This window comes from Mesoplodon mirus (assembly GCF_964341445.2).
Source record: "Mesoplodon mirus genome assembly, chromosome: 13".
Taxonomy (NCBI): domain Eukaryota; kingdom Metazoa; phylum Chordata; class Mammalia; order Artiodactyla; family Ziphiidae; genus Mesoplodon; species Mesoplodon mirus.
In genome coordinates, this window is record NC_138989.1 from 6,332,408 (window position 1) to 6,360,329 (window position 27,922).

The 27,922-nt window shown below is 48.4% G+C and overlaps 1 protein-coding gene across 2 annotated transcripts in view; it reads left to right on the forward strand.

Annotated features, from left to right (window-relative positions):
- The window catches only part of CCDC92 (coiled-coil domain containing 92), a 30,926-nt gene extending 3,045 nt beyond the window's left edge, over window positions 1-27,881 (forward strand). For both annotated transcript variants that reach the window (XM_082640340.1, XM_082640339.1), the window contains 3 exons: window positions 23,770-23,916; window positions 24,511-24,552; window positions 26,551-27,881. In XM_082640340.1, the coding sequence (XP_082496466.1) occupies window positions 23,787-23,916; window positions 24,511-24,552; window positions 26,551-27,329 (951 nt within the window). In that variant the 5' untranslated portion in view covers window positions 23,770-23,786 and the 3' untranslated portion in view covers window positions 27,330-27,881. The remainder of the gene's footprint in view (window positions 1-23,769; window positions 23,917-24,510; window positions 24,553-26,550) is intronic.
- Window positions 27,882-27,922: the final 41 nt, after the last annotated feature.

Below are 27,922 nucleotides of genomic sequence, written 5' to 3' on the forward strand. Positions count from 1 at the left end.
TTATTTCATTGCTCACACATGACTCAAATTTCACAGCAAAAAGTCCATTCATATCCACTAACAGTAAGTTGCACTGGACTTTTTTCAGTTTGTCTGCCTCGTTTTTAAATACATGTTGGCAGGGAAAACACAGCTGAGGAGAAGCAGCATTTCAGTGGACCGAAAAGATTACGTGGATTGGAGTTTTGTGTTTGAAGAAGAAAAAGATGTGTCCCATTTGTACTAAGTGAACTCTGGGGATGATAATTTATCAACAATAAGAATGATGCTCTATCTGTTATAACAAAGATTAGGCTATTGACTGTCAATCACAATACATGTATTAAGTGGATCAGTGGGGATAGGACTCTTGTCTGTGGCCCAGGAGCAGGGCAGAGCTTCCTGTAAACAGCGGAGAACCCAGTAAGCGCTGTCTGCACGAGGATTTAAGTGGAACATGATGGTAACGAGGCCAGTTGAGTTAAACCAGATTCTGACCTCTCCAATTTAGGAAGAAGTTGGAGAGGGGAAAAACAGTTCTGAATTAATACATACGTGTAATTAATTTTTAAAAACCTTTAAAAAATAGTTCCTCTCTTTTGTTCTTTAGCAGATGAGTTTGTCCAATACTTTTGTGGCTCTTATCCACCAGCTGAATTTGGGTGTGATAATTTAAATAAGACAAAGATTTTAAAATTTTGTTTGAACCAGAGATGCATCGTTTACTTATACTTTACGCACGAAAGGAAAAGAGAAGAATACCAAGTTCTTCTGGTAAACCAAAAAATAAAATAAGGAAATCTTACAAGTATTTCTTCCTTCAGGGAAAAAAATCACAGATGCTATGTTAAATATTATGAGCAGAACAACAGATTATCAAGTAAGGCAACCTGTTAGAAAGTGGCCTTTTTAGACGTGAAGGGTTACATTTTACAGCTCCCCACGGTGCTCTCTGAAGGCATCTCACAGATGTCTTAAAAGACTTCTTTGTGAATCAGAAAACAGGAGTTGATGTTTTTATGTGAGTTTCCACGCTGGGGAGCAGACTGAAATGAATACTTTTGTGATTATCCCAGTTCACCACTTTATCAGAAATAACTGTTTGAAGCAAGAAGTCCCTACTCCTCTGGAGCTGTAAGGGAAGACGTGTTCTTCTCTTTTCAAGATTCGTTCTCCTGGCCAGATTCTCAGGATTGAGCAGTGAAATTCCATCGGCTGGCACAAAAGAATAAGCCGGAGATGCTTAAAGCTTACAGTAAAGGAGAGGAAAAAGAAGAACACTTTTAATAAACGGAATTCTAGGCACGTGATACTCTGCTGCTACAATGTTTCTCTTTGTTGCCTCTTTGACAACTCCTAATATGTCACATTTAGATAGTATAGGATCCATTATCCTTTGCTCTTGAGATTTCCTTCCCCCCCCCACTTCTAAATGCACCCTGGACCCCTGTTATTTACCATGTAGGTAAGAGGGTTTATGAGGCATTTTAAAAAATAATTTTTAAATTAATTATTTATTTATTTAGTCTGCACTAGGTTTTAGTTGCTGGCACGCGAGATCTTTAGTTGTGGCATGCAGACGTCTTAGTTGCGGCATGCAGGCTTCTTAGTTGCGGCATAAGGGATCTAGTTCCCGCAACAGGAATCGAACCCGGGCCTCCTGCATTGGGAGCACAGAGTCTTACCCACTGGACCACCAGGGAAGTCCCTATGAGGCATTTCTTACGTGACATTGCTCACACATTGCTGCCACGTATAAATTATAATTCCCAGTATTATTACAGTACTGTTTTTCTTAAAGTTACACATTCCACCTAGAAATGAGTGGCACCATACTCTTAAAGGGCCATCTCTGGTGCAACGTCGGTGTGAAAACATTAGCTCCCCGAGGTACAGTTCCATCACTGTCGTGGCTTAATAATCCAGAATTAAAAATTCTGCCGTATTTTTCTAATGGTTTCTATCTAATTTTTTTTATGATGATCAAGTGTAGGAGGTTAGGTTCCTGCCATTCTCCAGACATTGAAGGAGGCTTTCTTTTTGCCCCTGTCTCTCCAACGGTCACAAGTGTCAACTCAGGTAAAGGGCACTGGTATTATTTTTCCCGCAGTGGCTGTGGCATTTGGGAGCAGATCCAGTTTTTAGAAATATGTTTTGCACGTTGACAAGAAAGATGAAGAAAGGCTTTGTTGTTTTGTAATTTTCTGTTCCCATAGACAAGTACATAGCAGAGGTTATTAGGTAGGGCCTGTTCTTTCCAGGGAGGGGTCAATCCTTGTCTTTGATAGTGAGTCATCTTTCTCTTTCGGTTACGTCCTGGTGACCAGACAAGAAGGTCCTGGCGGAACAGAGCAGCAGCTTCAGCCACTGAGATACTTGCTCACAGACATGCCCCATTGCACCGGGTCAGGGGAGGCGGGGACATAGTCTTTGATGACAGAGCGAAAGGCTGTGTCATCCGTCTCAGCCTCCGCATTGTGTGATGGGTTTCAAGTGAGGAATTCGTTCCCATCAAGAAAGTGCTGGAGTCAGTCTTTGACAGAAACAGTGTTCTCAGTGTAGTAAGGCTGTGGTATTAGGACCTGGTTCAGAGATGAGCAACGCCCAACTTTATTGTTTGAGGGCAAAGGCAGGGTTTTGGGGGGAAGACAAAATCAAAATCTAAGTTGGAACAAATATGGCCAGAGGTGAGACCTTCTTGGAGACAGGTAGGAGGTGTTCTCATGGCTCATCCACAGTTGTAGGATGGAACTCAGAGCCGTTGAGTTTGATCATTGACTGCGTCTGGAAAGGTGCATTGACTTCTCCCCCGCAGCAGGCTGCGGGTGGAGTAGCGTGCCTTCCCACGTAGGCTCGGGGGCCACCGGGACTGGACCTTCCTGGGCAGCTTATCATCACAAGTCTGAAACTCAAGTGGGAAGCAGATTATCCATCTCTGAGCCTTAGAGGAAAACCGAGTGAAGTTAGAAGTTGTCAAGCAGTTGAGGCCAGTGTCTCCTACCAGAGATGCTGTGAGTCTCTGGTACGTTAGTATTAGTCGCCCACAGGACTATAAATCCCTGCGGGAAGGTTGACGTGACAGCGCGGACTGTTGAACCCTGATGTGAACCTCGTCACCCAGGCTTCCTGCACCTGTGCACGCAATGCGTCGACACCCTTTATCAATGCTGCCCAGTGATAGAGCACAGCTTCATCCAGCACATTAAAAGTCTGCCTTTAGAAGTCTCATAAGCGTACTCAGTTTTTTAGATGAAGGTCCCAGTTTTTTGTTTGTTAAAGCTCTCATGTTCACAGCCTATAGGTAGGGCATCTGGCTGCTTCCATCCAGTTTTTGCATAATCCTGCCAGGTTATTTTTCACAATTTCGTCTTGACATTTAACCACCTCTTCTGATTCTGAATGATACAGCAAATGTGTAGGGCCTTACAGCTTTATTTACAATCTGACCTGTAAATTGTGGACTCCAATTATAAGTAGACACATTTAATGTGCCAAATCCAGAAATAAAATATTTCAGGAGTCTTTTTGATGGTCATTTGTCAGCCTTGGTACATAGGTATCTTCTACATCTGGCGAGATTACTAAATGGTCACATGAAAATCATCTCCCTGTTTGAATAAGACAAATTTGAATATATTTACAAATGCCACCCCCCACCCGAAGGGGACAGCTAAGCCGAGCTCTTTGTCTACACCCTCCCCTGATGTGAGCCTGACAAATAATGTAGCTCATGCAATGCTGTTGGACTACACTGGGGAAACTGGAGCATACCACTCCTGTTGAATTAGCCCTAGCATCCCCTTCCATGTGCATGTACAAGGCCATGGGCACAGGAACAAGATAAGGAAATTAAATTCTTTGGAGCTACTAAGGTGCTGTCTGGGGAATGCCAAAATGTCTGGTTACAAGGGCTCCCTGCCAGCCTCCAAAGGACCTTATACCATGGAGGACCTGATCCGGGACAAGTACAGCATGGATAAGAGCTGCCAGAAGGGACTGGTCAGTCTGAAAAGGATGCCTGGTCAAAGATAGCCTTCACCATGTTATTCATCAAAGGGAGAATGTTTCTAAAATGGCCCCCAACGTAGGGTAACACGAGGACCATTAGAAACGTGAGTTCCTCCCCAGTTGAGGCGCCCTCGCTATTTTCACAGTTGACCACAGTCAGAACGAGAGTCAGAAACAAAGAGTAAGAAGGAAAAGCAGCATCCATCACATGTTGCACGGGGGGCATATGTCTTGCCTTTGGACGTACCCTACAGAGGCAAGACGAATACAGAGCCTTCTTTGTTGGCAACAGTTTGCATACCAGAGAATAATTTTCTTTTCTGTGAGCCACTACTCTTTTCTCCTCAATTATACACAAGTTTTTACTGATTTACTTAAATATACCTCGATTCACACATACATAACATGGTTCCAAACAGTATATTTAAATGACAGTGTATTATCTAGAGATTTTAAATTGTGGTTTTAAAATGTTATCAGACATGTCAGATGCCCATTATATATCAATTGATTTTACCTTCTTAATTTGGGCTTTAAGAATAAGTGTTCAAAAATACCTAGCAGATGACTGACAAGGATTGTGAGGTGATAAGGTGTGTTTTTTCCTATTTGAATTTTAATCTCTTTACAAGTCTTTAGGTAAATATAAATTATTAACTACCTCACTATCAGTCCAAAGAGAATTAGGGATTTTAGAAAATAACATATAATTTATACTAACTAATGCAGTTGTTGATACTAAAATTTTTTCAGAGAAGTATGGCATTTTAAAACATTACTCAGCTAATGCAAGTAGTTTCATAGGCTAACACAATGTAATATTGTCTGAGATTTTTAAAAGGCAAATGATAAAGGTACCAGTTTTTATGTTATAGCTCGTTTTAGTTGTATGCTCATGTTTAGGTTTACCCACTCTTAAATAATGGTCGGTAAGGAATTTAGGAAGTTCAGGTTAATGTAGCCTTTTGGCAGAAATCCCACTTCTTGGTGTGAATTGATATGTGTAGGATCGTCTGTCTCTCCCCTGTCAGGTCTGTGGCGGCCCGGTTCGCATCTGTTTTATTCGTTGCCATCTCCCAGATGACCTCCGAGGTGCCTTGCTCAGGGGCTCAGAGAAAGGTGTTTTCTTCAGTGAAAGAGTGAACTGTGATCCTTTATATCCCCCAGCAGAGGGAAACAGAACCTTCATTTACATCCCCAAAGTCACTAAACAATATACGAAAGGATTTGCCCCAAGAGTATTTTAATAAGTTAATTCTTCATGTGTCTTCCATGTTCTACTGGAATACCTTCTTTCTTGTTCTTAGTACAGAAGCTTTTTAAAGAAGATAAATAGCTTTTCAGTTTGCACCTGTATCTTATTTCCAAACTGGGATTTTATAACCTGAGTAATTGTTTTTACTTTGGAAGTGACCTTTTCCAAGCAGAAAACCATTTTTTAAATTGCCAGCTCAACACACTTTTTTTTTTTTTTTGCGGTACGCGGGCCTCTCACTGTTGTGGCCTCTCCCGCTGCGGAGCACAGGCCCCGGACGCGCAGGCTCAGCGGCCACGGCTCACGGGCCCAGCCGCTCCGCGACATGTGGGATCTCCCCGGACCGGGGCACAAACCTGTGTCCCCTGCATCGGCAGGCGGACTCTCAACCACTGCGCCCCCAGGGAAGCCCTCAACACATTTCTTTAACTTCTCCAATATATTTCTGCAAATTACAAAGTTTAAATGATGGCCCTTTTTCATAAACAGGGTTTCCTGGGTGGCCATGGAGCCTGTACTTTCATTTCTCCCAGGCTGAAAATCTTTTCTTAAAGTGTCAGTACATGTAAAATATTAAGAGTTTTGGTATGATTTCATAAATTTCTTAGGAGTCTTTAGAAGCCTCATAAGATTTATGCAAGTATTTAGTGGTCCTCTTAAAAACAGGAATTCCTTTGCATTCAAGAAATGTTAAAGCCTTTAAACATCATTTCCTAGAGATTCCCTGATGGTTTAGATCAGAGTACTCCTGTTGAAAGTGTATATTAGGTCAACTTCGATATATACATTTAATGTCTGCAGAAATATGCAGCTTTATAACTGTAAATCTGGAGTCCCTATATGCGGGTTTCAGAATTCTCTTACATTCACCCTCTCCATTTCTCAGTTCACTTAAGCATTCACAGAGGAAAAGCAACATCTCATACCATCCGATAACAGGAGGAAAATGATTATATTCTAAGGCACATTTTACCCGCAGCCCCTTTCTTCTGAGCAAAAGAAAGGAGATTCACATATCCTGACCCAGGACAGTGAGGCCGGTAAAGCGGTGCCTTTCTGCACACTTGCCTCACCAAGAGTTGAAAACGTGGAGAAGAAACTCTCCAGCAGGCAACCTGGTAGTCTCTCACTGATGGTTGCCTTTCCTCCAAGGCCAGGAGCCCTCTGTTACAGGAAGGAGGCTGCACGTGGCTGGGACCTGTCCCTCCTGAGCGCGCCGTCACCCGCGGTTTACTAGCAGTCCCGGAAACCCAAGGAGAGCAGGGTAGACCTCAAGGCGGAAGGCAAAAAAGGCCTACCTCAGATGAGGTTGACTCCGACCAGTGCTGAGACATCAGGCAGGGCCGCTCTGCCTTGTGAGGGCCCTCCTGCGTGTCGCAGGCTGTTCTGCAGCACCCTTGACCTCTACCCACCAGGTGCCAGATGTGCCCCTTCCCCAGCTGCGACAACCCAGTGTCTCGAGACCTCCAGTCTCCCCGGGGGCACCACGGCCTCACTCGGTCAGACCCGCAAATGGGGTTCACCAGCGGGATGCTCCCCCTCAAATTCTGACTGCCTACACCTGTCTCAAGTCCTAAGATTTACACACCAATTCCATGTATCCTCTGGACCAATATACCCAACTGTATCTTGCAGCAGCTGTAAAACAGTGACTGTGTAGATTCTCTGAGGAAAACGAAAATCTTCCGTGGAGGGTATTCCAAGCAGGTCAGTCAGACTGCGGAAGCAGGCCAGCTCCTCAGCAAGACCCGATGGGCGTTACCTTTGCCACTCTCTGCTGGATTATATTTATCTCAGCAAGGAGCCCCTGTCCTCCTCTCTCTCTCCTCCCCATGCTGGTAGCCGTCCCGTTGTCACACCAGTTGTTGATCTGCACGGGCAGACTCAAACTCCATCTGAATAAAGAAAGTGTTAGTGTCTGCACTTAATTCAGCCTTCTGTATGAAGAGCGAAATCCCAAGCCCCTCCTCTAACTAACCAGGAAGCCCTAAAATGTCTAGAGCAGGGAGGCTCAAGCAGGAGGGGATATGGGGATATACGTGTACGTATAGCTGATTCACTTTGTTATACAGCAGAAACTAACACAACACTGTAAAGCAATTATACTCTTATGTAAAGATATAAGAAAAAAAGGATTAAAGGTGTTTTAATAATAAAAGATTATTTTTTTAAAAAATTTAAAAATTAAAAAATTCTGTATCTTCAAAACAGAGATATCTCTAAATTATATTACTACGATGATAAATTATTAAGTAAGGCTACCAATTAGAAAAGCAAACTTTTAGAAATTGTTACATTTTAAATGAGTCAGCAATAATCTCTGAAGTCAAAATGTCTTAAAATACTTGTTTGATAATAAAACAGAAGTATGTATCTTTACACACGTTTCCACACTGAATAGCAGAGTAAGCTTATGGTTCTTTAACAGAACTAGCTTCTTAACCCAGAATAGTGTCTGCTTTTCTGCAGCTTTGGGAGCGAAGAAACATTCTCTCTTATTCTGAGATGTTTTTTTTCACAAGCATCAAGAATAAGCACTGGAATTCTCCTGGTTAGCACTGAGCAAAAAAGAGTAGACTGGAGAAGCCTAAAACTTAAAATATGGGGGAAGGATCAGAAAAGAGTGGAAGAGGAGTTTTAACAAGTAGAATACTGGGCAAAGGATGTTCTGGCTCCGTAAGGCATGCGTGCCTTTCATCTTCACCTGGGGAGAACAGTGGAGTTCATGGCTAAGGGCGTGGCCGTGGAGTCAGCCTGGTTTGGGATGAAGCCCCACGCAGCCACTTGCTAGCTGTGACTTAAAGGAAGTCCTTTAACCCTTTCAGCTTGTTTGCTAATGTGTGAGATAGGAGGACGTCTAGTCGTCAGAGTGCTTGTAACATGCGTAGCTCGGTGCTCCCCGGAGTGTGAGCCCTCAGTACAAGGCGGTTCTGTTGTTTACTATGTTTATGCTGATTTCCTGGAGCTTCAGGCTGTGTTGCTGCTGCACTTCCCTTCCCTTCCCCCTGCATCATCCCCACCAGACTCAATTCCCTCTGGTAGAACTTTGGCTCTAATGGGTAAAAGCTCAACTTTCCCCGTTTCCTCTCTCTTCCATCTCAACTATTCTGAGCGGCTTTTAATAAGCAACTCAAATCCAGTCCTCGCTTTTCTATCTGACTTTATTTTCCACCACTCCCCAGAATGTTCTTTCCACGTCAGACGGTGTAATGGTCTCACCGTGACTTCCCACACTTCATTCTCACTTACCTCCTCCTGTGTAAACCCTGCCCGTCCTTAAGGATCAGCTCCAGTCCCAGCCTCTTCACACCATCTTGGTCCCTGCAGTCCTTAGCCACTCGACATTTCTTAGGCACCTCCATGTGCCCAGGAGTGTGTAAGGTACCAGGAACGCTAAAATGACTGGGGCATGGTCCCCACCTGCCGGGGATTCACAAAGCCTTACATGAGAGGCAGGCAGGTGATTGAGAAGGAGCTTCAGGTGCTGTGATGGGTCGCCCTTCCCCTAGCTCCTTACTGAGCATCCTCAGGAGGATTTCATTATACTTTGTTTTCTTTGTACTTTGGTGGCTGAGTCTTATATCCCCAATAAGCTATAGGCATAGGACTGAGCACACAGTTAGCACTTGAGAACATATGCTGGCTTGACCTTTAACCTCGAGGTGCATATGTAAAAGGAAGCTTGGTTGCTCGGCCTGTTGCAGTGCGCCTCGTAAACTCCAAAAGATAAATTAAAAAACAAAATCAGTGTTGATGTTAAGCTCCTGGCCATCACCATAGCCTCTTGGCGACTCGAGGGGTTTCTAGGCTTGTAGAATTCATGGAACGCTGTGTTTTTTCATTGGGAGGTTCTAAAATGAAGATGAAGACTTGTCCTTTGAACTGAATAAAGTTAGCTTTATGGAAAAGTCGCTGCATTGGCCTCTTTTTTCTCTTTCTGTCACTGACCAGGAAAAGCATCATCAGAGCTCGGCATGCGCATTTCCTGAATTTCTGAGTTTCTGCCACCACTGAAAATTGAGAAAGCGCAAAGCCAGCCCAGTTCACGCTGGCAGAGCCACCTCTTGGGTTTGGTGCTGTGCCCATGTCAGCGCCAGGAACCCACACGGTCGGCCCCTAACAGGAATAACTGTCCAGGTGTACATAAGCTGCACCCAGTGAGATCCCGTGTGTCCCAGGCTCTGCAGAATGTCCTGAACAAGCGCACACTTTCCCTCCCACTGAAATTAAACTGTATTTCATTTTTACATGGCTTGATAGTTTTCTGGCCTTTTTATTTGCGAGCTTCCCAAAGGCATGCATGAACTAGCTCTCCTTCCTCCTCTGCCTTATTCCCATGCCAGTCAGAGAAGTATTTCCAAGTCCTCTCATGTCACTAATACAAAATACACTACCTAATTTGGGGGGGTGTGTCAGACCAGAGACTGGGTGAGATTACCACTAATTCTCAACTAGAGAGAATGCTTTCTTAAAGGGCCACCTCAGGTTACTAGAGGGAGGCCTTCCCTGGGTGCTGGTATTATAGCAGGGGACAGACAGAAAGCCCTCGTTCTTCTCATGGAGCTTACATTCTAGTCCTGTAAGAAAGAGCAACAGATGACCTCATTTTAGGTAGTGACAAGTGCTATAAAGACGCAAGATGGGACGGGATGATGCTAATGACAGAATAAAGTCCAGCTGAAGTGTTCTTGCCGTGCAGAGCGCAGCCGCGGCGGGCTCCACGGTGGTGTAGCTGCAAGCCAGGGAGCGCTGGGGCTGGCTCTCCGGGCCGGAGCACCGAAAGCAGCCAGTACGCAGTTCTAGGCAGAGCTGTAAACGCTTTAAATCTGTGCCGCCCAATATGGTCGCCCCTAGCCACGTGGGACAACTTAAATTTGAATTAATTCAAATCAAAATAAATAAAATGAAAAATTCCTTTTCTCGTACACACCAGCTACATATCAAGGGCTCAGTGTGTCATGAGCTCATGTGGCTCATGTGTCCATGAGCTTCACTGGACAGCACAGAAGAGCATATTTCTACCACTGCAGGACGTTCTGTTGGATAGCGCCTCCTTATGTTTTTGTTTTTATTTTTTTGCCACGTGGGATGTGGGGTCTTAGTTCCCTGACCAGGGCTCAGACCCGTATCCCCTGCATTGTAAGCACGGAGTCTTAACCACTGGACCGCCAGGGCCGTCCCGGATATAGCGCCTCTTTAGATCAACTCATTTAACCTTCACAACAACCCCAATAAAGTAGGTACTGTTTTCCCATTTGGGCAGTTGTACATAACTCGCCCAAAGGTGCATCGTTAATAAGTGGCAGGGCTAGGAATCACACTGCAGCACCCCGGCTCCGGATGCAGAGCCCGGCGGTTCATCCCTACCTGCTGCGTCACTCTGGCTCATTCTTGAGTACAGCTCATCTCTGCAGTTTACTTCCAGCTGGACTGCAGCCAATGGAGACAGTTACGCCTTGGTAAAGTCTTGTCACTGGCTGCTTTAAGATTCAGCTAAGAGAAATTCTGAGCCAAGGGTTAGATCTTTCCTAATAAAAGTGTAGACCTACGTTAGCACAATTTCTCCCTCCTTAAAAAGAAATGGGAAGAGGGAGCTACAAAGCAGATAGTAAGTACCTGTGTCGGAGGAAGATAGTAAGATAGTAAGGGAAGATAGTAAGTACCTGTGTCGGAGGAAGATAGTAAGATAGTAAGGGAAGATAGTAAGTACCTGCGTCGGAGGAAGATAGTAAGATGGTAAGGGAAGATAGTAAGTACCTGTGTCGGAGGAAGATAGTAAGATGGTAAGGGAAGATAGTAAGTACCTGTGTCGGAGGAAGATAGTAAGATAGTAAGGGAAGATAGTAAGTACCTGTCTCAGAGGAAGATAGTAAGATAGTAAGGGAAGATAGTAAGTACCTGCGTCGGAGGAAGATAGTAAGATGGTAAGGGAAGATAGTAAGTACCTGTGTCGGAGGAAGATAGTAAGATAGTAAGGGAAGATAGTAAGTACCTGTCTCAGAGGAAGATAGTAAGATAGTAAGGGAAGATAGTAAGTACCTGCGTCGGAGGAAGATAGTAAGATGGTAAGGGAAGATAGTAAGTACCTGTGTCGGAGGAAGATAGTAAGATGGTAAGGGAAGATAGTAAGTACCTGTGTCGGAGGAAGATAGTAAGATAGTAAGGGAAGATAGTAAGTACCTGCGTCGGAGGAAGATAGTAAGATGGTAAGGGAAGATAGTAAGTACCTGTGTCGGAGGAAGATAGTAAGATGGTAAGGGAAGATAGTAAGTACCTGCGTCGGAGGAAGATAGTAAGATGGTAAGGGAAGATAGTAAGTACCTGTGTCGGAGGAAGATAGTAAGATGGTAAGGGAAGATAGTAAGTACCTGTGTCGGAGGAAGATAGTAAGATGGTAAGGGAAGATAGTAAGTACCTGTGTCGGAGGAAGATAGTAAGATGGTAAGGGAAGATAGTAAGTACCTGTGTCGGAGGAAGATAGTAAGATGGTAAGGGAAGATAGTAAGTACCTGCGTCGGAGCTGTTGGATTTGATGAGCGGGCGCGGAAGCACCCAGCACAGTGCCGAGCACACGGTGCGCCAGGTAAGTGGCGACTCTTGTCACTGTCGGCATCGTCACTGCTGCTGCATTCTGCAGCGGCCACACCGGGACGGGACATTCCACAGGGTACAGAGAGCACCCAGAACTGACACCTTCTCCCGGAGCTGTCATGAGACCTTCTGCTTCCAAACTCCACACGTCTGGAGGCAGAGGAGGTGCCAGCCTCTGGAAACAGATGTGCATGTGGCTCATGTACACTTAGGCAAAGGTCTTACTCCTCTGAGCCTGAGTTCCATAAAAAGTGGGTATCGTATACGTATGGCTGATTCACTTTGTTATACAGCAGAAACTAACACACCATTGTAAAGCAATTATACTCCAATAAAGACGTTTTTAAAAAATGGGTATCATACCTCTCTTGTGTGATTGATTGTTTCAAGAATTAGGTGGTTACCTATGAGCCTGGCACAGACACTTGGTAAATAACAGCCGTAATGTCGATTTCTGTGAATGATTTTCAGCTTTTCACAATTAAAAAAAAATGCCTTTGAGTATGGTCTAAGTGCCTTAGACCAACCCAGAGGCTGTGTCAGGGTAGAGTGGGGGAGACGGAACAGATCTATCACCAACACCATCTCCATCAGCAAGCTCACTTTAAACTGCGGTGGTCACACCCTAGAAAAGCAGGGTAAAGCCAGCGGAAAAGCATCTTGGCGCAGACGTTTCGCTGAGACGGAAGCTGCTTCACACCCTCCCACACAACCAGCAAGAAACCGTGTGATCGGAGGTGACCATCCTGCCCATTATGAAAAATGGGAGGAAAAACAAATTCCACTGGCTCCCAACTGCCTGATAGACACCACCAGAATTGGATCAACCAGAAGAAGCTGAAACACCCAGCCTAAGGATTTTGGACTTCAAATGGTAAATCTGGGCACTCTAAACCAAAATTGCCAAGTTCCAAAAATATGGATACATCGTACGCTTATTATTAAAAGTATCTAAATTAAAGTGGGCCCCGAAAGAGTTTCATGATTATAATTAATCCCATTGTGGGAGTATGAGGTCAAATACGAGAGGAAAACAAAACAAAGGCTGTCATGCAAATGGAAAAAGCGACAAAAGTGCAAAAGAAAACTAGTGTCAAGGCCAGGAAGAATGAGAAAATACTGACTTGCATCCCCTTCTTTGAAAATTCCAAATGAATATAAAGTGCAGTGATTGTTTTCTTTCCCCAGTTTCTTCTGCTGTCCTCCCACAGCCGACAGATAATCTGTGAGAAGCAGATGCTCGAGTCTGGCGCCTTAGACCACTCGGCCATCCTGACACGTTCCGACAGATAATCTGTGAAATACAACTGCCCTCCCTCTTACTTTACCTTTATTTGTTTTTAGTGATTTCTACTGGCTAATGTACTAATGGCTTGTTTATCTAATATGATCCAAATTTGGTTGCAAAGACAAACCCTAAGTTACCTGCACAGCACCTGCATACCTTGCCTCATTCTCACTCTTGTCAGCTTCATCTGGATCTCAGTATCGCTTGTTTGTTTTAAATGCCAGACCTTGTTAATAGAGCCGTATTTTGTGGGGAGGTTTTCTCCTCCCCTGGAACTCAATGCGTGACTTACTAAAGAAGTGGAATATAGGCTTCTGGGAATTCTCCCGACCCCCGACACAATAAAGAATCATTGTGAGTAGAGAGAACTTTATGGGAGTCACCCTAAATGTCATCAGTAAACGTGCCTCATTTATCCTACATGGCACAGGAAGCTCACAGAAAGGAAACTCTTAAAGATGTGGATAATCTATGTCGGGGCTGTCAGAGCAGTAGGTGGACAATCAAGAGGTCAAGCATCCTTAGGTGGACATGCTGCAGCCACCAAAACAGTTCTAGGAAACGAAGATCCAGGTAAATGCCTTTTTAAAAGAATAGGCTTATCTTTTTAAAAAAATATTTGTACTCCAGCTGTTATTCCATAGGGGAAAAAGTCCCATAAAAATATTTGATCACTCATCACCAGAGGATATGTAATTACTAAAACTGAATGCTTGGCCCTGGCTCCTTTAGTCGCTGAGTTGACTGCTGTTGGGCTGTTTTAATGATCTCAAAGCTCTCTACTATCCTTCATCTTTAAACTTGTCTGAAATAACTCGTGTGGGCCCATTTCGTAGAAGGGCAAGTTGGGAGATGTCTTGTTTTTGCTTGGCTGTCTAGCCAAATTGTAATGCTGTCCAAGATGACATGGCTGGAACCGGGCAGAGTTCTTTCTAGAATGGCACGAGGATAAAGTCTCTTTTCTCTGTCAGTGATCATCTTAGATGCTTAGTGAGAGTTTAGCTAAATGTGTTCTATTAGCACAAATGAAACAACCGGCTAGTTCACTTTAGTGTAAGTAAGAAAGGAAGAGCATGGCTAAATGAAAGCGTACAGAGCTGTGGTTAATAATACCTTTCTTTCCGGGGACTTCTCTGGCGGTCCAGCGATTTAAGGCTCCATGCTCCCGATGCAGGGGACACGGGTTCGATCCCTGGCCCTGGTGGGGAACTAAGATTCCACATGCTGCACGGTGCGGCCAATAATAATAATAATAATAATAATAATAATAATAATAATAATAATACCTTTCCTTCTTTTTGTGGCCTATACTGTAATTAGGCCCACAAGATGGATAAAAGAAGCCCCATCAGTTAAATCAATGGAAATGGTTCAACTGTTTGGCAAACCATATAGAGAGAGATTTTTAAAGCAAGTGCACACATCTCAGCCTCGGAAATACAGTTTAGGATAGTGACCATCGAGCGCTAAGATTTAAGAAGTAGCTCCTGTTTCATCCGTGTGAAAGGACAGTTTGGCATTTGGGTCACCATACCTTTTAGTTATCAACCAGCAGACAATTAAAATCTGCAGTAATCACAGTCAGATGTAGAAACGGAAACACTAATCAGATAGGACCTGCTAATTTTCCTTTCCATTTAAAGGCAGATATCACTCAGTAGAAGTATTTGTGTGCTAAGTCTTGAGATTTTATATGTCCCTAAATTATTGGCTCAGGATCATCTTGGTAAATGACAAGGTTGTCAGAAGCTCACAAATGGCGTCTCTCTTTAGATGCAAATGTTTCCTGCCCTCGTTTCTGAAATGAGGCGATTTGGGTGATCCCGGGTTGGGGGGTGGGCAGGGCAGTCAGCTGAAGGCTGCCCAGAAAGGGCAGGAGGAGGATGCAGGGAGAGCAGGAAGGGCCAAGTGGCGCCACCACAGACCCACCGGCCACCTGGCCACCTCCTGCCCTAGAAGCAACTTCCCTGAAACGGGGAGTGCCGAGCCGACTGTGCGCTGACGTGATGCCCGGGATGGCAGCCCCTCACAGCCAGGAGGTGGGGTGCTGGTGCGCCGCCTCCTGGGGTGGGGTCTGCCACAGGGCATGAGCATTCTGGCCATGAAGTCGCCCAGTTTTCTGGGAGGCCCTGGGCACTCCCAGAAGGTACCGTATGATTTCAGACTGTGGGAGTGCGTGTGTTTCTCTACCTGGCCACAGCCCACTCAGAGGCACTTTTAGACAACCTGAAACACAGACTTGCTTTCTTCCTGAGACGTATTCACACAGAGGGACCGAGCCCCTACCAGTGTACAGACACGTGACATGGTTTTTAAATAGAAGTCAAATAGAAACTCTTAAAGTATGAGATAATCAGACTGCAGAGAAACACGGTTCATAAATCCATCACGTACGCCTCCAGTGACTGCAGCCTTCCCAGACAACCACATATCGCATTTCCCTAATTGCTGATGCCTCTAATCACATCTATTACAACTTTAATGTTAGGCTGTACATTCTTTCAGAAGGAAATGGCTGTCAGTGTCTAAAGGATTGTTGATGAGCCTTGTATTTTATGATGGATAATGTCAGAGAATTACAGGAATGTACAAGGCATGGGGGTGGGGAGGTGCTCAAGGGCTCGTCATGATCATTTTCTGCATATCTCAGAGACACTAAATTGTTGCTTTTATAAAAATTGCCTTCCCGTTAATTCTTCTTGGTTCTGGTAAAGCATCCCAAGACTACCCTGGAACAACATCATTAAAACATATGATACCACTTCGCTAGTGGATAGTTAGTGGTTATGTTTTTTAAGAGAAACTGCTTTATATTTTTTTATGACTATAAAGTAATATATTTTCATCATTAAAGAAGCTTTAGGTAGTACCAAAATAGAATTTTTTTAAAGTAAAAATCACCCACAATCCACCATCTAGAGATAAATGCTTTTAATGTTTCATTGTGTATACTTGTAGAATTTTTTTCTCTACTTGTATCTACAAAAATATATATACAGCTTTTAATATACTCTTGACTTAACCTATTATAGATGTATTTCCTTGTCAATAAATATAGATCCACATTATCATTTTTAATGATATCATAGTTCAGATGTGCCACGCTAACTCCTCACTGGCAGACATTCAGATTACTCTGTGAGGTGGTTATCTTGCAAAAGATGCTCTTCTTCTTTTGGTTCCTACTGGCGTTCTCCTCTTTTAGAGACCAACTATTAAAAGATGATGCGCACTGCCCACCCATACAGAGAACAGGACCCCAAAAAACATCTCCATCCAAAGTTTCCACATTTGGATGAGTGCAAATTTAGTTCAGTTTCCACTTTATCACAGTAGACCAGACACATGCTAAGTGTTCTATCTAAGATAGCTCATTTTATCCCCCCAATCACTATGTCTTGTAGGTACTGTTATTGTTCCTCACGTTATGGGAGAAAAAGGTGAGGGCACAGAGAGGCTGCCGCTCGAATGTGGCTGAGTCCGAATTGGAGCCCAGGATTCTGACTCCTGTGCTAAGCTCTTGACCCGCCTATTGTATTAGTTTTAAAAATATCCCAATTGCTTAAGAGTGATTAATAAACAAGATTTTTTGTCACTTTAAAAAAAATAATTGCATCTTTTGCTTTCAACGTTTTTTTACTTCCACTTTTTAATGGTGTCCATTCTTTTTACCAGAATGTTTTTGGAGTGATTGTTGAGTGCTGACACTTCCTTGAAGTGCTGTCCTTTTTCTTAGTGTCCTAACTCTTTGGGATTCTCAAATAACTTACCAGCTGAACTTCTTAAATACACGTGCAAGTAGAAATAACAGGGTCGTGCAACTTAAAACAGTTTATCTAGGATTGTTGTGAATTCAGAATAACATCAGGCTTCATTTTTCAGAGATGGTAAGTTTCCTTTCCTACAAGCAGGTATTTTGGGTTGAGAGTTGATGGCCTAATTAGCCTTCGACCTTTTTTTAGCTTCTTGTAGAGTACTATAGATTGATTCAACGTAGGAAGTAGGTTTTACTGTCCCTTAGGGTGCCTGATTCTGCCTGACTCTCTTTATTCGCTTCCCTGAATGGCTCCTGTCCAGTGAAAATGGAAAAGGCCAGCAGAAAATGCTTCTGTTTGCTTTTATGTGTCCCTCTTTGGAAGTAACTGGAATCCTTTGCTAGCTCATTTCCACACTTAGATGATGTTCAGGAAATACCCTAGTGTGGGACTAAGTAAACAGTATTTATATATTGATCAATATTTACTTAAAATAATATAGGTAACAACTATTGAGCACTTACTACATGCCAGACACCATAAGTGATTGCATTTAGCACTTAACCCTTTAAGTTAGATATTACGATGGTTTAGGTGACAAGATAGGGTTCAGATTTAACCCCAAACACTCTAGCACCTCAAGACTTTGGCCATTCTGCTCTTTTTTTAATCCCATTGTGCTAAGCGAATCTTCTTTGGACCACAGGTTCTTGATCTTGAAATAAAGAGGTGTTGGAATAGTTGATTTTGAAGGTCTCTGCCACCCTCAACATTTCCCGAGTCCATGAATCCACTTAGGACACCACCTCCCTGCTGGGAACCATCTCTTCTCCTCTTACATTTAATCACTACACTTGCTGCCTTTGTCCTCTGGCCAACCTTCATTTACTCCATGACAGTGCTTCAGCTAAAGGACACCAGGGCTACACAGAAAGTTCCCACAAAAAAAGCCACAGAGGTCCTTGCGCACAAGATGCTTGCCAGGTCCCAGGCCCTGCCGAGCACGCGCAGAGGCGGTGGGACGCCAGTCATCCTGACGGTTCACGGCACGAGAACCAGATGTGAATGGGTCATAACTTATTCATTACTAGAATCTAAAATAGCTTCTTATAACTAATTCACAGCACCACGTGAGTACTGGGCGTACTATTTTTTTTTCAGATTCTAAAACTATTACCCTATTTCCACAAGCTTTGTGTTGAGAGAAAAGATAAGTCTACTTTTGATTGCCCAGGAACAAAGAAGTGTCCCATTTTTAAATGGTGAGACCTTTTCCTATCAAAGATATTCCATTTCTTTTAGTCTAAGAAATGTGGTCCAGGGATACCTGAAAACACTGTTTCTGGCGTATGCAGAAATTACGGGATGAGGGCGCGTTCCAATCAGTGCTGCCGCAGTGCTTTTTGACCAGTGCCGTGCAATTCTTGTTGAGATCTCCAGTCGGTACCATCGGGGAGCCGTATAAAAGTAACTGAAGGCCGTACGTAAGTCGGGAGTTCAGATGCGAAGGCAGAATGGGGGCTGATTAGGCGGGGGCGGGGAAGGGCGGCGGGAGGTGGTTTGCCAAGAGCAGTGCAGGTTGCGGAACCAGCGTGCAGAGGCCCCGTGCCGGGGCTGCGGCAGACGCCAGGGGTGAGAGGGCAGCAGTGCACGTGGTACGGGGCGAGGACGGGGCAGGGGCGGGCAGCTGAGCAGGCAGGGCCACTGGGAACATGGGGCTTGACCCCAAGAGCGTCGGAGGGACGAGGCAGCGGGAACTAAGATCCCGCATGCGCGTGGCGTGGCCAAAAAAAAAAAAAAAAAAAGACTTGCTGGTGAGTCTTTCTGCCGTATTGGGTGGTCAGCAGAGCCTTCCCGGTCGCTGACTGTCCCGCCTGGACCCTAGGGAGCAGTGGATCCCACCTCCCTGAGCAGTGCTGCTCCAGGCTCGTCCAGCGCTCCGCTGGGGGGACGCTGCATCCCATCCCGCCAAGAGGCTGCTGCAGTGGGCTGTGCGCATTTCCCCCTCAGCTTCAGAGCACTAGAGATTGTACGTATGCTTTGTGGAAAGCATCTGAATTTCTGCCTGAAGTTGAAGCCCACCCCCGCCCTCCAGATTCTCACCCACAGGATCTGAGGGCTAGGAGCAGCCTCAAGGCTCAGATGCAGCGTTTCTTGATTTATGTTCTCACTCGTGGGTAGGACGTTCCTGTTTTTCCTTGGGTGTTTGTGAGAACAAACGACGTAAGTGATGGGGAAGCACTTCGTGCTCGCGCAAGTGGAGATGGTCCATAAATAAGATCATGATGTCATCATTTATACATTAGTGTCCCGAAAGGGAGGAACGGACATTACTTTGAATTAGGTTGAGAACTGGATGTGAGCTACTGACAGGCAACTTGTCCTCATGCGGATACACAGCAGACCCAGTGAGGTCGGGGTCCTCACGCCTCTCTGAGAACCGTCATTAAAAGCATGTTGTCACCACGAGGTGATGTTAGTATCCCTGACTCCCGGCTCCGGGAAGCCGTCTTGGCCAGGTGCCAGCCTCTACAGAACTTGGCCCTTTTCAAGTGTTAACTTTCTGACCATATAGAGGGAAGAGTAAATTCACAGAAGTTTAATTTCTAGTGAATTTGCCACGGGAAAAAACATAGATGTGGCCTAACCTCCGAATCACGATCCAGGTAACCTGCCCCACAGGTGGTCTTGCTTTGAGATGCCCACGCCCTTTGCTTCTGCCAGGGTTCCACAGGAGGAAGTGGGCAGGGTGGGGCTTGCCCTCTGGCTGCTGCCGTGGCTGGAGCCCCATCCTCCGCAGTGAGGGCTGCATCTCCGGGGAGAGAAGAGGGCCCGTGCCCAGACCACGCTGCCTTTGACCAAGCAAATAACTGTAAAATCGCCGATGGCTCCTGATGACACTGAGAAACGAAATGGGATTGCCTCGAGACAAAAAGCTGCAATAAAAAGAGCCCACAACATGTAGTATACGCCCTTTTGACAGGGAAAGTGCAGTGTTTTGTCATCCACGCTTGACGGGTGTCGCCCTGCACTACTGGCTGACACACAGCTGAAGGGGCCCGAGTGCCTTTTACTCAAGCAGGAGGCATTATTCATCTGCGGCAGACGCCTGCATCTTACCTTCATCCATCACGCTGACCCTTTCAGGGAGGGGTCGTGAATGCTCCTTCATGTCTCTGGCTCCCATAGCCAGAGATTCTGAATCAAGCCTCCCAGGACGAATTCCATCCCTTCCTCCATATTATCTGCATCTCTCAGCTGTGTCTCCTTGGCCTGAACAGGATGCTTCTGTAGCTTCACTCACGTCAGCTTCTGGGAAGGACTAAGTCGTTGCAGTGACTCCATGTCATCAGCAACTAATGCGAAGACATTAAACCATCACCTTCTTTTAAGCAGCAGCAGCTCCCCGTCCTCAGGAAGTCAGTGACACTCTGTACCCTTTTGAGCTGATGAGAAAATACTGTAGTAATTTGGATCCCATCTGGAGGTGTGACTTGTTTCCTTGGACCTAAGTGGACCTGTCTCGTGCATGTATATCCAACAACCAGATGGCATCTCCTCCTCCGGGCCTTTTAAGTCAGCATAGAGTGTGGAAGAAGAGAGACCAACCTCCAAATGGAGTATCACGGGGCTGAAAAACCCTTGTCCTCTGGTTGTCAGGGCTCCGAACGGGGCCGTCAAAGCTCGCTTGCCGGCTTTGCACATTATATAATCACGCTCCTCTATTCACCTCATGTTCCTTCTTCCCCAGACCGCCTGCCCAGGCTAATGGGAAGCTTCAAGGGCACGCTTTTATTTCTGTAGTTACGACGGTGAATTAATGAATTACAGATTTAGTGCCATTCAACTCGCCGACTCACCAAGGCAGTTAGAATGTGAGTACTTATTTAAATCATATTAAATTTGTTACAAATAAAATTTAATACCAAACTGTGATGGGACTGGGGTGCCTGCTGAGGCCACCTTTCCACTCCCCTCCCTGTCCCCCATGGTAGATCATAGAACACATATTTATTTCTGGCTTCGGCCACACCTCATTTTGTACCATCAGTGCCGGATGAAACTGTTTTGCAGTTTTAGTATATCATGCTTTCTCTGTGCAAAGCATGCCTGTAAGTTAAGCCAGAAGCTCGTGGAAACAAAGGCTCTTCAGCCCTGAAGGCCTCAAGTTCCCCTGGTGCCGCACCCACGCTGGACAACCCAGCGCTGGGGCCCACTGGGTTAGCAGGTGCTGGCGGTGGGCCTCCTGGGTGCCAGGCACCGTGCAAGGGCCTGGGGTACAGCAGTGACCGAGCCTGCAGTCTGCACGTGGAGGCGGGAGACCGTTAACTAGTTGTGGGCAGGCCATGAAGGCTTAGAGCACATGACCTCGTCCAGCCTGGGGGCCAGGGCTTCCGGGAGGAAGTGAACTTGGGCCGAGAAGTAAAGGACACGCAGACGTCGGCTCACGGGAACAGTGGGCCCAAGGGAGGACCCGAGAGGAGCACTCCGGGCAGAAGAGCCCAAGACGAGACCCCGGGGTGCGGAGGCGAGGCCCAGCCAAGGCCCTGGAGGCTCACTGAGCAGCTGAGCACAGCAGGCACAGGGCCAGGCCTGGGCCCATGTGGACCAGCCTCACTCAGAGCCGTGGGAGCCCCTGAAGATTCTGTGAAAATCACTCTGCTACGATGTGGGGACGGAATCGAGGCGGCGACAAAGGACAGAGGGAGCATTCCGCAGCGATTCAGGTGAGGGTGGTGTGGCTTAGGTGTAGAGACGGAGAAAAACAAGTGGACTTGAGAACTGTTTTCCAAGTAGGGTCACCAAGACGCAGCGGTGGATGCTCCAGGCCGCTGGGCAGCGAGGGGGTGACTGTACACCCGGCTCTTTCTTTACCCTTCCAGACCCACTAAGTTCTGGATCAAATGTAAATTGTTCTTTCTCGTCAATGGCAAACCCCTAAAACACAGGCTCTGCTTATTCCATTAGCCACCAGGAGCGCAGATTTGGGTCCGTCCTTCTAAAGAGGAGAACAAGGCGTCTCCTCTGGCGTTGCCACTTGCCAAGCCCATTGCAGCGCCTAGGAGTTGATGTTCCCGGTGAGACAACGGAATTGTTGCCAGAGTGACCGACTCAGGTTTGCTGAGTAAACGTGGGCATCTCTACCAGAAGCTCCAGAAGCGGTCCTGCATTTGCCTCCGTTTGAGGTCGAGGCTGTCCAGTTTTCGGACACTCTGCAGCCCTACACAGCTCCCGCCCCGGACTTGCCTCGCTCCGGGCTGGCTCCTTTGTTAGGTCAGCGTCCTCCTCCCAAGGCCACGTGCTGACCACACAGGGTCGGGATCTCAGGCACCGTGGAGCTCCAGTTAGAATTAGTGCCTGGCCCGGCGGCCCCATACGAGGGACTTGTGGCTACAGCAGGGAGACAATTCGGGGGCGGAAACCTTCCTCGCTCCTGTGGGAAGGCTGCTCTCAGCTCCCCTGAGGAAAGCTCTGGTGGATGGAAACTCAGCTCTGGCATGGCCTGCAGCCAGATTTTAGGTAGAGCTCAAGGCCTGGGGAAATCTGATCTTCCTTCCATAGAAATGATCCTGTATTTACTCAACCAGTTCCCTCTTACTGGATTTTGAGTTGTTTCCGGTCTTTTCTGACTGTAAACTGCACTGTAATGACCGTCCTCCTAGCTACATCTTCTCACACAGAGGTCATTATTTCCCTCTGGTGGATTCCTAGAAATGGAACCACTAAGTCAGAGGGAAGATAAATTCTAAGGCTCCAGATACACTTCGCCAGATCGCCTCCTGTAATAAGGTGCAGTGAACACCTCCACCCAGAACTGTGCTTTCTGTGTCTTCTTAGTCACAGCTGTCTCTCGCCAGCTTCTCCCCCGGCAGGCATGTCCCTTCCAGGACATGTCCATGTGCACCCTTCGCCCGGGCTTTGTCTGGCACATTCTCTGCACTCCTTCACTTTCCTTCTTCAGCCTCCTCGTGTGAATGAAAACGCGAGTCCTGGGTCCCAGGTACGCGCCGTTCTTAGCTCCAGAGCTGGGGTGGAAATATCTGTAAGCTACGGGGCTTACGGATAACAGAGAGTGCTTAGTGTCGCCCAGCATGTTGCCACCTCCAGAGCAGACCCTCGTGCCACCCTGCCACACACCCGCTCGCCGGAAGCCCTCTGAGAGGTGGTATTTCCTTTGGGGGTGCTCGTTGGCCCAGCAGACTAGGAAAAAGGCACCCGAGGCTCTGTATTCACAGGAATAATTTATAGGCAAATAATCCACATTTCATCCTCAGCCTTTTTCAGTGCCGTGCAAGGCGTCTTGAATTACTGGGCCAGCTTTTACAGAATGGCCGACTGACTTCGCCACATTTCTCGAGTTACAGTGAAGGCCCTGAGCGACTGGCCGATGATGGAGGATGGAAGCCGGCGGCGGGGGGGGGTGGTGGGGGGATGGCGGATGGCAGGGTCTGGGTCCGGCCTCCAGACGCCTGCAGCCACCACGTGCCCCCGTGAGATGGTTCTCAGGAAGTTCCTGAGAAAAGGATTTGGGGGGCTCTCAACTCTGTGAGGTCCTGGGGGCTTCCCTCCGAAACGCCATGCTCGTCCTCCTCCTCCTGGCCTGCCAGCTCTAGATTCCACTTCCCTGCGCCCGGTTTTCCTGAGAGGAGGCAGCCAGTGCTTCATCTTCTCAGGGAAATCTATCAGGAGAGATTTTGGTCTCAGTCTGTTGAAGTCGGGTAGCCCATGGAGAGCCTAGGATTTGGAATCGGGGAGCCCTCTGCATCCGGAGCGGGGCCTCGCACTGCGCCCCAGCCCGCAGAGCCAAGGAGGGCAGGTGGCGTCCTCTTCCGGCCCGCCACCTCGAGACCCTCGTTGTCGGGGACAGCCACCAAGCCCTGTGTCCCCCGCAGGTCATCTGGATGTCAGCATGGCAACCACAAACCTGGAGAACCAGCTGCACAGCGCGCAGAAGAACCTCTTGTTCCTTCAGCGGGAGCACGCCAGCACGCTCAAGGGGCTGCACGCTGAGATCAGGCGGCTGCAGCAACACTGCACAGGTACGGGGGCCCCAGCGAGCCCCGGGGACCAGGGCGGGGGACAGTCCCAGGCCTGCCAGGGCTGTAGAGCAAAGCAGGACCTGTCATCGAGGTCATCTCACACTGGCTGGCTCGAAAGCTGTGCAGGGTGAGTGAGGAGGGGGTCTTCTTCCCTCTCTCTGGCTAACCCTGTCGTCGCTGGGGTCCATTTGAATGCGTTCCCTCACCCTCTTTGCCAAGGCCACATGCGCCGGCCGAGTAAAGCTGTAGAGCCAGTTCTCAGCATACTGAGGACTTGAAGGATCCAAATGCAATGGTTAGAATTGACAGTGCGTCTTGGAACCAATGACCAAGTGTAATACCCAGAGCAGGCTGCCCGCTGACTGTGGATGCAGCGTGTGTATTAGGGAAAAGAAGGGTCCCCCCCCGAACCCTAGTGAGGACAGTGGCCGCCGGTAGTTGCTGTTCTCTTGCCTCTAACGCTGCCAGACTCTGCCCTGTTCGGGCAGGACTCACAGGCTGATCGTACGAATCGGTTGTGCGTTTTCAGAGTTGATGAAGGTTTTGAAATATACTGTAATCATACAAAATTAATGCATATGATCTCCTTTTTAGATTTAACGTATGAGCTGACACTTAAAAGTTCGGATCAGACAGGTAAGAACTCCCTTCCCAAAAGCTGATGCCAGTGTTGTTTCCTGTTGAGGCACATGTGGTCCACCTGTTTTCACTAATTACACACGTAGAGGAAAACACACTTGCTGTGGGGAGTTGCACGTGTGACCAGGGCTGAGAAAAGGTGGGAGGGCAGTTTGGACCCCTCGGTGTGACGAGGGGCTGTCAGTGGGGTGGGAGAGGTGAGCGCTTTTATTTCCTTCTGATTGACACACATACTTGGAATGCCTGTTCTGTGTTCTTCTGGGTTTTCTGATTTTTTACAGTGAGTATGTGTCCCTTCTGTAACCAAGAAATAGATGTGATTCAAACCGGAAGGAAAGAGGAGCTGGAGCGGGGTCCCGCCTCCTCTGTGTCCATAGAGCTTAGCACAGGACCTGGCACAAAGTGTGTGCTCTCTACAGACTGGTTGAGCGAGGGTCACATTAATGGGTGGCCCCCAGAGCAGCGCTGAAGGTCATTCTCTAGACTCTAGTCCCAGAAATGCTCCCCCAAAACCAGAATCCTCAGGGACCCCCAAAACTATCAGCCTGATGGCAGCTGGGGCGGAGGACACAGAAGCCGGCGCCTCTGTGGCCTGTCCCAAATAGCTGCTCCCCAGAACAGGGTGAGGCTTTTAAAAGTGTAGAAACCGCATTTGAGTCGAGGTGACTTTTTCTAAACAGGCCTCACATGAGCAGTAACTATTCACGAACGTGTCTAGGTCCTCGTGACTGTTCCCCTGAGCCCGAGAGCACCATCCAGCACTGACTTTCCATCTGCGTTACCCGTACCTTCCGGGAGCCAGGACCCCCTTTTCCTGTGTGTGGTGGATGAGGGGCCTGGGGACGGGGGAGGGGTACCAGGCATCCCCTCCGCAGCCCCTAGGCCAGGAACTGGGCCTCCAGGGGTTCAGGAGAGCAGGATGTCCACCTCCAGTCGGGGACTCCAGCCCGCACCCCTGCCATCCATGTCACCGAAATCAGGCTGTCCTTACTTCCTGTCCCCTCTGTAGAAACACCATTCTTGCCCTATATCCTCTCCAGGCGTGGTTTCAGCCCTGAGTCCCAAGGCCACCCGCCCACCAACCCGGCCCCTCATCAGGGGCTCGTGGTAACAGCTGGCATGGGGCATCTCCTGTGGGGGGCTGAGCGCAAGCCTCTCGGGTGGGCCTGGTGCCCCGCCCAGTGGTGGAAAGCACTGCCTTACAGTAGCACACGCAGACTCGGCTCTCAGAGGAGCTGCCCGGCAGCTTCTCTAACATCCCTGAACCAGCATCCTCATCTGAGAGGCACCCACAAACACTGGTTCTGGCCTTACCACCAGGGCCTCCTACCTCCACCCGCCCCGTTCAGCTGCCCTGCACCGGCACGAGCACAGCCAGGGAGAGTCCTGCCGAAGGGCGGCCTGTGTGGTGTTAGGGGCAGGCCAGGGACCGAGGTAGGGCCTGAGCTCAGGCCCAAGGATGCCGTGCTCTGAGAGATGCAGAGAGGGGCCCTGTGTCGGGGGAGAGGTGGCAGCCTGGCATCCAGTCTCCTCCGCAATTTCAGAGCTTTGGTGCTTTAGACATAAAGAAAGTCCACATTTGCCTTTCCAAACCGTGCTCTGAATGGCGCAGACAGATGGCTCTGCTAACAGGTCAATCCTAAGCCTTTGCAGAGGTCTAATACTCTGAAATTGCCCATTTTAACGTCAGCATTTTTGAAATTTGGAGACATCCTTTTATGCAATAAGCTGGAGAGCTGGATGGGGCCTCAAAGACCACCTGATCTCCCACCCTTTGCTGGAGGGAGAGGACACGGAGGTGGCATGAGCGACGGGGGTCCCACCCTCCGTGTGGCCTGTGGGCACCGCACCCATCTTGGCCAGGGGAACCGCCACCGTGGGGAGGGGAGGCCGGCCCAGACCCCCGATCCCCGCACAGAAGGTCTCCCTGCCCCCCCAGGGCCTGGCCGCCCTGCCCTCGGGTTCTCACCCCGCGCCCTCGGCTTGTCCTTCCAGGAGACGGATCTTCGAGAAGCAGCGAACTCAAGAAAAGATGTGAAGACCTGGAGGCCCAGCTGAAGCTGAAGGAGGACGAGAACACCGAGCTGCTGACGGAGCTGGAGCAAAAGAGCGCGATGGTCGCCGTGCTGGAGAACAGCATCAAGGAGCGCGAGAGGCGCTACCTGGAGGAGCTCAAGGCGAAGAGCCACAAGCTGGGCGCGCTGAGCAGCGAGCTGGAGCAGCGCGCCGGCACCATCGCCTACCTGACGTCGCAGCTGCACGCCACCAAGAGGAAGCTCCTGAGCTCCGGCGGCACCTCGGACGGCGGCCCGGCCGGCAGCCCCGCGCTGGCCAGCTACAAGCCGGCCCCGCCCAAGGACAGGCTGCCCGAGACGCCCCGGCGCCGCATGAAGAAGAGCCTCTCGGCCCCGCTGCACCCGGAGTTCGAGGAGGTCTACAGATTCGGGGCCGAGAGCCGGAAACTGCTCCTGCGGGAGCCGGTGGACGCCATGCCCGACCCCACCCCGTTCCTGCTGGCCAGGGAGTCGGCCGAGGTCCACCTCGTCAAGGAGCGGCCCCTCGTCATCCCCCCCATCGCCTCGGACCGCAGCGCCGGCGAGCAGCCCAGCCCCGCCCGCGAGAAGCCGCACAAGGCGCACGTGGGCGTGGCGCACCGCATCCACCACGTGACCCCGGCGCAGGCCCCGCCCGAGGTGGAGACGCTGGCGGTGGACCAGGTGAACGGAGGCGGCAAGGTGGCGAGGAAGCACTCAGGGACGGACAGAACTGTGTGACGGCCCCCGCGACCCTTCCCCGCGCTCTCGAGGCACTGTGATCACTCCTAGGAAGAACCCAGCGCACCTCCTGTTTCTTTTCTTTTGCAATTCCCATGCATGCCGAACTGTTCTCACGCCTGTCAACAGATTATTCTCCTGCTCCCCTTGCCCTCCGACCGACACCGAAACACGATCGTGTCCCTGCTGCAGAGTCCGTACTTACTAACCGCTGCGGCCGAACACCTGTGTGCCGACTCGCTTGCTTCCAGCCCCGCTCGGCGGAATCTCAGCGCGCTCGCGGACAAAGCACGGGCCGCAGGCTGCGCCGCTGCCCGACGTTAACGACAGCAGATAGTCACACGCCTAATTCTAAAGTCGGAGCAACACATAACGACCTTGACCTCATCCCTCCCGTTTCCAGGGCGGCCTGTCCGGAGCAGCCCTGCTCCCTCCAGGAGACCCCCGTAACCTCCCGACGCACCCTCCCCCGGGGGCGGGCGGCACGGATAACCGAGCAGATGTATGTTAAGTCACGGGAACTAAATAAGATGACGTCACTCATCGCCACGACCTGAATGTGTGTTGTTTTTTGTTTTATCCAAAATGTTCAA